General features: G+C 31.9%; 1 protein-coding gene across 1 annotated transcript; it reads left to right on the top strand.

The window, feature by feature from the left end:
* Window positions 1-4,475: 4,475 nt before the first annotated feature.
* Window positions 4,476-7,165, top strand: LOC112512503 (probable histone H2A variant 3). Its single transcript, XM_025118500.1, has 3 exons — window positions 4,476-4,626; window positions 5,004-5,134; window positions 6,688-7,165. The coding sequence occupies exons 2-3, from the start codon at window positions 5,012-5,014 to the stop codon at window positions 6,982-6,984; spliced, it is 420 nt and encodes a 139-aa protein (XP_024974268.1). The 5' UTR covers window positions 4,476-4,626; window positions 5,004-5,011; the 3' UTR covers window positions 6,985-7,165.
* The last annotated feature ends 3,409 nt before the right edge of the window (window positions 7,166-10,574 follow it).

A 10,574-nucleotide genomic window follows, 5' to 3' on the forward strand; every position in this document is an offset into this window, starting at 1 on the left:
TTCTCCTTCTCGTTCATGATAATCTCCAGATAGTCGATGGCTTAACATCTTTTCTTCATATCACACCTCTATCACATAAGTATCACACTCATATCATATGATTATCACACCCATATTATATGATTACACCAAAATTTTAACTTATCAACCAAAACGATAACCCAAGTGATGTATAACAGTGATTATCACACCCTTATCACATGATTATCACACCCAAATCATATGATGACACCAAAATTTTAATTTATCAACCAAAACGTTAACTCAAGTAATGTATAACGGTGATTATCACACTTCTATCATATAAGTATCACACCCATATCACATGATTATCACACCTCTATCACATGATTACACCAAAATTTTAACTTATCAACCAAAACGATAACCCAAGTGATGTATAACAGTGATTATCACACTCATATCACACCTAGTATAATCCTAATCTATTTCGTAACCGTTTACTAGATAATGATAAGACCAATGATAATAATAAGTGTTTAAAAGATAATGATCGTGTTTAAAAGATAATGATCGTGTTTAAAAGATTTGATGATATCATTTCTATTATTACCCTTTTAATTTTAATTTTTTTTGAATATTTTTAAATTTCAATTTTAATTTTAAAAATCTTTTAATTTTATTTTTTATCACAATATGAGGTTATTGGGTTGTTCTTGCGTTCTCATAAATCACAGGGGTTCTCGTTTGAACCCTTCCCTATATATATATATGTATATATGTGTAAATATATATATATACATATATATATATATATATATATAGAGAGAGAGAGAGAGAGAGAGAGAGAGATTCAGACAAGAAGACAATCAATTTGCGAGAAAAAAGAAAAGTTTCAAGATCATATATGATTACATGTGACATGAATATGAAACCATATATAATTAAGCATATAATGCATTGATTGACATATGGTGGCTGGCTTTCATTCAACAAGTCGCCCCCTACCCTTTTGGACGTGTTTGCCTAGAAGTTGACRAACAACGGTATTCATATCATTATGAGAAAAAAAAAGTAAAATTAAAGATTTCAATTCGATATGTCGTTTTAGATGTTTAAACCCACACAACGTTAGATATACGTATCGTATATGTTTCAATCCATAAATAGCGAAATAAGTGGAGTACTTGGAGTCAAAGCAAAAACACAGAGTCGAAACTCTTAACCATACATTCGAAGTTGCAAGGTCGTTGGAACTTGGAAGTCTATAGTTATTCATCTGCTGCAAACACTAAACAGTGAACCATAACCAATGATCCGAACCACAAGGGTGGTGTCGGATTGGTTTGAACTTGGCTCCAAATGTCAAAAGTACCAGGAGGTCCCAAGTTCAAATCCAATGAAGAATAAAAATCCTCTTGTGGCCACGGAGGTTCAAATGCGGTGACTCCGGGCTATCTGCAAAGCAGATGGTCGCACTGGGATTAGTCGACTCGCATAGCAGGTTGGATATCCAGGTTAATAAATAAAAATAATAATAATCCGATATGATGTAAAAAACAAAAGGAACTCGCCACGAGTTGTTTTATTATGTAGTTACCATGTTTATATTGATGAAAATAATAGACACGTGTCAACAACGATAACTATATATAAAGAAACAAGACGACGATAGTGATAAAGCAGCATAAATAGATTCAAGAAACGCCGAGTATACCAAGTATGTAAGACATTACGTAAACAAATGTCAAAGGGTCGATTAAACCATCTACAAATTTTAAAATATTAAAATAGTTATATTTATCGTTTTCTAAAAGTAGAAAATTAAACCGATCAACGAGAATTATCCCATAATCCAAAAACACCGAGAATACCAATAATGTCAAACGTCTTTATAAAAAAAAAAAATGATAAAACCGAAACCTGTTTTCACATACAAAGAATATGACCAATTGTTATATTTTATTATTCGTCTCAAGCATCATATGAAACTTTAATCTGGTTTGTATTTGATTGACGTTGTGTCTTATGTCCATTGTTTTTTTTTAATGTAACTGGAAAACAAATATCAGTTATAAATCCCCTTAAAACACATGTAACGTGCATAATAATATATATTAGCGGTAACACAATGGATCAAAAAATGATACATTAAAAGCACCCTTACTTTTTTTTTTAGTAATCGTGGGTTTTCAGGACCAGTTTATTCGCACTAATCACTCGCTAATGACYTAGAGTCATCATACTTGAACCTCAACGGCAACAACTGTATTCGAACCTTTGAAACCGGGGTAAAAATTACCTTTATTTTCCTTATCGATTACTTAAAGAATCATAAATTTTCAAAACACTAAAAGCTATTTAAAGCAAAACAAACACATCCAAAAACTAACCACAAGGGTGGTGCCTGATTGGTTTGAGCTTGACTCCAAATGTCAAAAGTATCAGGAGATCCCAGGTTCAAATCTAAGGAGGAATAAAAATCCCCTTGTGGCCATAGAGGTTAAAATACGGTGACTTCGGGCTATCTGCAAAGCAGGTGGTCGTCCTGAGATTAGTCAGCTCGCATAGCAAGTTGGATATCCAGGTTAATAAAAAAAAACACACACATCCAAAAACTATTTAACGCACCACGTTCGATCACAAGTTGATTATCCGAATAAATTTCCGAGGTTTGAGTCCACCACTTTAGAGTTGAATGTAATTTTTTTAAAAGTTTGTAACATTTGTTTGCTAGTTTAAAGAAATTGTTGGATATACTCCATATTAATAACAATTATAACAAAACTTATTATTAAATGTTAAAATTAATTACTTAGCGGGTATCAGACTTAAAAATGAGAACCAATATAATCGTAAGGGCATGTTTGTTTTTTCAAAACTACCTTTTAATACCTCTGAAGTCTGATTCGTTTAAACGTTTGGGTAATAAGAGCATTTGTTTTAATTCTAATATACGAGCTAAAAACATGTAAATGTTTTCTGGAATTTTAAGTGGTAAATTTAACTTTTAATACTCTAAACCTAATCCACCCTCTATTAAATGGTTCATATTTGGGGGTTGGAAGATATTTGTTAGCAAAAACTATTTATCTTTTATACTTTTGTAAAAATTAGTTATCTTTTTTTTTTTGCACTAGTTTGACCGATTCGGATTTCAGACTTCAGACATAAAAACAAACAATCTTACTGGTTCGGATTTCAAAGTTTATGACTACCTCTTATAAATCAGAAGTGAAATCAGACTTCAGAGTCTAGCACCTATTAAAAAACAAACGCCACCTAAGTGTTAGGTTCAATTAAGTGACTACTTAAAAAGGAATATGAATTAAAAGGATGCCTTGTCATCTCCCGACGTTCCTCAAATCGAACCATACGCCTCTCGTATATTTTAAGTTTTAACGGGGCTTAATTATTTGAAAATTCCAATATCCGTGAGATTTGTGACAACATTTATCTTAAAGTTATGTTTTCACGTGATTTTCTTTCCATTTAAATATATTATTTAATGTCGATATTAACAAATATTTGTTTCACAATATGTTTGTTTCATCTGTATTCGATTCACAATGCGAAACTTTTTGACATGTATTATTTGTTTCACAAACAGTTATAAACATTGCATCGTCAGACAAATATTTTTTACATTGCATCGTCAAAAAGTTTCACATTATATAAACATTGCTTCGTCAAACAAATTATTTCATATACGAAACAACACATAAAAATTTTATTTATAAATTTATACAAATTATTGAGATTGTAAAATAACGAGAAATTATAGACGCTTAAATCAAATACAACCCACCTAAACACACCGTAGAAACCAAATTTAAACGTACGTGCAAATTATCAAATCAATCTCAACAATGTGTATTAAGTCGATTTCGAAATTTACTCTCAATCTTACCTGTAAATGATTTGCTAACCGCCTAAAAATTAAAATATACAAAATAAGAGACGAAATCGGTTTGTACAACGTGTAAAATTTAGATGGTTTATTTTTTGATTTGTCCTCTATAAATATATTTTTTATTCTAAAAGATTGTTTGTTTACCTCTTAATAGTTTCATTAAAAGGAAATATCAGAATCACTAAGAGATGAATTTTGTTTGACAAAAAAAGTATGTCTCTTAATGGTTTTAAAACCATTCGAATGATTTTGTATTTTGGATATTCTTTAACCATTCAACACCTTAATTTCATTATGAATAATTACCAAACAATTATATTTAGTTTTGAATTATATTACAAAAGTCTCTTAATCATTTTGACAACTTAATTAATTTTGCATCAAACCATTCAACAACCGTTAAATAACCCATAAACCATCTTTTTTTCATACAACTATTAATCAATAAGTCAACCCAAAATCGGGGCATTTCTCAAGTAAATGGGCTGGGCCTTATCATGGGCTTATATACGGATTTGGTTCCAATTGAACGAGTTGAAGTTTTATTTGAAATTTAAGAGGTAAAAGTTTGGGTGAAAGAAGAGGGAGAGGGAAAATTTTGAAAGCTCGATTTCCCACCACTGGATTTGGCCGCCAAATCGAACGAATAATACGATCGAAACCTCATAAATCTTGAAACCCAGAATTTCATAGATTCTTTTACTCACTTTCTTCTCGAACTCTTGCTTTCTTCTGTGTTTCAATCTACTCAGGTTTGTGTTGATTGTGATTTCATATATTATATATGTGGTTGGTTTTCTTTCAAGTATCTCCAATTCAAAATTTCCATGAAAAGATTGATTGGTTTTATGAATTCTATGTTTTACATCTTTCTATTGTACATTAATCAGGATCTAGTGACTTTTATGAATCAAATTTTCGGTTAATTAGAGCCGAATGTGGTTGGATTTTGTTTTAGGGTTTACAATTAGAGTACATGGAACCCTAGTTAGATCCTTATATGAAATCATATCCGTTGACCATTTCATCATCTGGTTTTTCACTAAGTCTACATTGATGCTTCAAATGCTGCTTTTCATGTCAAATCTTACTATTTTTCACGGTTAATTGTGATGAAATGCTTGTGTAGGTGGGTAAATGGCGGGAAAAGGTGGGAAGGGTCTGTTGGCCGGAAAAACGACTGCGGCAGCAGCAGCTGCAGCTAACAAGGACAAAGATAAGAAGAGACCAGTTTCAAGGTCATCTAGAGCTGGTCTTCAGGTGATTTCGAAAATCTAACTATGATTTCTGCTTATGATATACCAGTTTTCCTTTTGCATAAGTCTTGTTGCATTTGAAGATTTATTAAACAAGCAGTAAGATGTTGTACACCAGGTTCTGTTATAAATGATTGAAGTAGAGATGTGTTCAAAGGTTTACAAGAAGGAAATTTAAGTTAGAACATATCTGCATGCACATATAGAAGTTCTTGATGCGTTTAAAGATGAAAGTGTTGACATCTTTTATTGATTATGGTAAAACACCTACAGAGGGAGCAACCGGGTAGGCATTAGGTCTCAAATGGTGGAAGAACAAGGAACAAACTTGTGCTGATTGAGCTTTTTTTCCCCATCAAAATAGTTGGAGCAAAAATAGGGAAACGGGACAAGATGTATGAATTACTAAACTACCCATGTCAAATTAAAACCTTACTTTCTGTAATACTTTTGCCTGCATACCTTACCTTCGTTAGTCTAGTCCTTTTTTGCGTATCGAACTCACCCAAATTAAACTCCAACTGTGTTCATTTCTATTAATACTTCTTGATTTGACTATTTTTTGCATAATTGTGGTATATGTGATCAGTGTTGAGAAGAAGCACCGATTTTTTTCATGCAATGTTGCTTGTTCATTTCAAGTTTTGAATGCAGGGGTGATGGGTTTTTAACTAAGCATGTGGACGGTTGAACTGGTTAAATGTTACAGCTTTGACATTACTAGAATTCATCGATAAGACCATATTTTACTTCATGTAGCTCTTGAAGTGGCTTTTGATGACTACAGAAGTTTGGAAATGATGATGTTAGGGTAATGCAAAAAAATTGACTTAAAGGGAGGAATTATAGAGAGGATCTTCATGTTAAATTAAATAGATCGGTGTTATTTGGAAAACAATTTTAGGTTTTGGCTTGCAAGAATACCCAGACCCTGCTTCCAACCTGGTCATATTGGGTTGGTTTGATTTTTATTTGTTAAACGTGGATCCCAGGTTTGCTTGTGCGCATCTCAACTATCCCATGGTTCTCTGGAGAACAACCAAGAAAATCCCTAGTAGTATTGGAGGGACTTAAATTGGTGACCTCTATGGAAAACCCAAATGGTCCAAATGTTATTGTCAGTTGAGCTAACCCCTCAAGGTCGGGGTTTATTTGATTTGGTTTGTGTTTTGCAAGAATATAAACAAAACGGAGTTGAAGACTAATTTTGTTAGCGAGTATAGGGCACTGACATGGTGTAGGCCTATAAGTGCAAGATCTATTACTCTAGGTGCTCGACATTCAATGATAATTTGTACTTGTGAAGCCTCTTCCCTTGTCTATCCCCTTTTTGTCTAGCCTTTGTTGCAGGCGGCGTGTTAGAGTCCTAAATCGACTAGATTTTGACCATTTTTTCCTAAATATATTTGGAACTTCCATTCTCTTTTCAACGCTCTTTTGGAGCGTAATCTACATGGGTTCCACACACACATATATATTTGACTAAAGTGTCATTTTAGATCGATTCCATTAGATGCATCATACACTAATTCAAATGTTTGTAATTTCAAAATTCAGTTTCCAGTTGGTCGAATCCACCGCCATCTGAAGACAAGAACATCCGCCAACGGTCGAGTAGGAGCAACTGCTGCCGTTTACTCTGCTGCTATCCTGGAGTACCTGACCGCCGAGGTGCTCGAGTTGGCTGGCAACGCTAGCAAAGATTTGAAGGTCAAAAGGATCACTCCACGACACTTGCAGCTCGCCATTCGTGGTGACGAGGAGCTCGACACACTAATCAAAGGTACCATCGCTGGGGGTGGTGTCATCCCACACATCCACAAGTCTCTTATCAACAAAACCACAAAGGAATGAACCCATTTGACCACCTTTCCTTAACTAGAATGTTATTTTCTTGGATATTATTAGAACAATGGTTTGAGTGTTGACTTTAAATTTGACTGTAGTATGTGCGTTTGTAACAAGAATTTATGTAGTTTGGCTTTTAAATGGTAGGTTGTAGGATTAAAATATGAGATGTCATCTTGATTTGTGAGTTTGAATTGGTAACTTTTGGTTACATTTATATCATGGAGTTGTAGGGTTGTTAAATGTTCTTTTTTTATTCATAAAATATACAAAGTATAAATATATTCAGGTTTATACGAAAATAATAACTAAATACGAGAAATAAAATGGTTTACATCACATGTAATTTTACAAAATGACATGTGATTCATGTGATTTTTTTGTGACCTAAGTTGTGGGCCATGTCGCATGCTCACCCTTTGCTTTGACTGTTGATGTAAAATCATATGTGATTTGACTGTTTTCGTGTTTTTATATATAGGTATATTTATATTTTTTCATTGGGGTAAATAAATACTGTTATATCAATTTTATGTGCTACTATACGTTATACCGAATTTGGTGTGTCTGTTGAAGGTCTCTAAGAAACAGGTTTTAACAACATAGAGAAATTGATCAAAATAGCCAGCCTTTCCATCCCCATTCACCTTTTAGTTTTCGCTTCTCATTTTCAAGGCAATTTCCAAGGTAGTTATTATTTACGTAAATGTTTTACACATTTGCGTAAATGACATTTTCCTAATAAAAAGAAGAAATTGGGCATTTACGTGAAGAGTACAAATTTACGTAAAAAGTATGCATTTACATAAATAAGTTATTGATTTACGTAAATAATTACTGGTATGATAATTAACTTGAAAATGTGGTTGAAAAATGAGGTCGGATGAAGAAATCAGTCAATTTTTCTTTTTTACTTATYGATTTGAAAGTGATGTTAAAAGCTGCAAAACTTTGAAGCATAATGCAAAAAATAAATTTTTTGGTTGGACCATAAACTTTGTTAGCAATTATATAACATGTTRGTCCAAATGTTTGATTAAAAGATGGACAAAAATCAGTTATAACTGGTTTTTCAATTGGGTTATAATCAGTTTTGACAAAAGTTGTCACCATTTAGCTGGTAATGGCATAGACGATCGATCCTAGTCCATTGATAGGCTTTTAACTCAAAATGCGTAATTAACGATGGCCAATATAATTAGTCGTCAAAGCCGGTCCTTTTACTAGTGGGTGAGGGCCATATTACGATTTTTGTCCTATCCTTGACTGGATTAAAAAACTTGTCTATACTGGTTTTCGGGTCTTTATGACCACTTATGTTTAACAAATTAACAGTGAAAAAACGGTTAACGAGACACACACATTTTAGCCCATTACAATTACAAATGGCCCATTAATAATCCCTGAAAGAAAATATTTTCCTTTCGGGGTTGTTTTTGAATTTTGGACGTGCATTCAAAATCATCGTTGTAATCTTTAAAATTATTATTTTTAGATAATTAGTTATTTAAAACAAGAGATTGTTAAGTGGTTAATATTATTCTCTTTGATAAGCAGCTTTTTTTAACTACTCTTGATTTGTTAATCCTGTAATCAGATAATAATAATTGGAATCAATTTGGCAAACGCCGAAAACTAATTACGACGACTTCAAAAGTTATATAAGATACAAAGTAGTTAAAAAAAGTATGTGTTTGTTTGATTAGTTTTCCGTTAATCTTGTATGGATAAAATTGTTATTGTAGATTAATCTGTTTTGTATATACTATGAAAGTTTTTATTTGTCAGGGGTTYTTTTCATAGATAAAAGAAGCGTATTTTTTAATTGGGAATGGAGATTTGGGAAGAAAAAAAAACTTGTTTTTCTGCATAAGTTGCCTTATAAGTTTACTGAATAAGTCACTTTCTATATACCATAAAGCAACTACTAGACACGTATTTCTCGTTTAATAACCTTTGATTATCATTAAACTCATTAAACTGTTAACAAGTATACATTTATTTATGGGTTTTCTTTAAATGATATTTTTAAAAGGTCGTCGTACTTTTGAGAAATATTTTTAGAAATTATACGACACATATTCTTCCGACCATAATTTCATATATATTATGTTATTTTTACACATATTTAACAAGATAAGAAATATTAATCATTTCAAGGATTATTGATTTTACAGAATTACACAAATTTTCGGCCAACTAAAATGAAGTAACGGTCTGTTTGGTTTAACGAAATGTCTTTAAACGTGTTAGTTTTATGGAATGATATGGAATTAAAAAAGATTTTGGATTTTTAATGTGTTTGATTTGTAAGATTTGGAATGAAATTTAATTTCATTCTTTATAAATAATTCATAAAAATAAATTACAAAAAACTTTTAAATCGGTCGAAGAAAAGTTTGTAAAATGAATTAAGTTACCTCTTTATTAATTGATTACTATAAGGGTATTCGCACAATGCAGTTTGATGCATCTCAATTTTAATGTTTTGTCTTACTCATTGTCTCTGTCGATGTTATAAAACGATTTTATGCGGTTTTGAATAAAATATAAATAYGAAGTTATCATAAAAAATTGAAAAAAAATATTGATATTAATACCAAACACACTATTTAAAAATTCTCCATTTTTTGTTATTTTTTTAATTCATTTTTTTATAAAGATAATAATTAAGTATTTTGTTAGAAATCAATGATTATCCTAATTATATTTTAGATTTTTTATATTTAAAATGAGATGTTTATCCTCTATTTAATTATGTTTATTTCCAGTTAGTTACATGAAGTTTTAATAAGTTGTATTTGTGCACAATTTACAAGTAATTCTAAATTTTAAGTAATATGCATTAATAAATATTAAACAATACTTTATGCATCGAAAATGGTTTTTAAGAGTGTCTATCAAATGCTTTATAATAAGTAYAGATAGCAAATACTAACGTTCATTGCCACTTGGGKTGTGGCGCATTGGTTAAACTTCAGGGGATATTGTGAAAAATCTCATCTATCTTSGGTTCGAATTCAGACTTTACCAAACCCCTTATGGCCATGAAAGTTCATTTGCRACGATTCAAGCCAACCCCAACAAAAGAAAGACGCTTTCCTTCATCAAGTTTAGTTCCTGGCCTTGTTGGGAAAGAACCTCTTTCGCTATTGAAGCCATGCATGAGCTAGGTAAGCAAGCACRCAAGCCGCCCTGGTGCTTGCTTGTCGTCCGACGGATTAGTCTGTGTGCGTAAGCTGATCCGGAAACCCATGGTTACAAACAAAAACGTTTATTAAAAAATAAAACATATTAATAACTGGTGTTTGGTACGACTGAAATATCAAGTCGATCATTATAAATTGAACTTAATCAAGCCATCTATATTCAAATGTATAAATAATAAAGGATTTCTTGTTTGTGATTTAGATACTACCGTCAAACTCAAACCTCTCTTAAGAAATCAAATTGCAAGTGCGGTTCGGTATTTTTTCTAAATGGTACGATTTCACACGAAGTAACGATACTGACCAAGTACTAGACCACAAAATAATATCTGATTTGATATGTCTGTTCGATTTACCTTTATTATAAACTTTAAACTTTGAACTAAT

This window comes from Cynara cardunculus (assembly GCF_001531365.2).
Source record: "Cynara cardunculus var. scolymus isolate 2C chromosome LG 5, CcrdV1, whole genome shotgun sequence".
Lineage (NCBI taxonomy): Eukaryota > Viridiplantae > Streptophyta > Magnoliopsida > Asterales > Asteraceae > Cynara > Cynara cardunculus.

Coding starts and splice junctions, on each gene's coding strand:
- LOC112512503 (XM_025118500.1), top strand. CDS start 5,012: ATGGCGGGAAAAGGTGGGAAGGGTCTGTTGGCCGGAAAAACGACTGCG. Junction 5,135..6,687: donor CATCTAGAGCTGGTCTTCAG/GTGATTTCGAAA, acceptor TTCAAAATTCAG/TTTCCAGTTGGTCGAATCCA.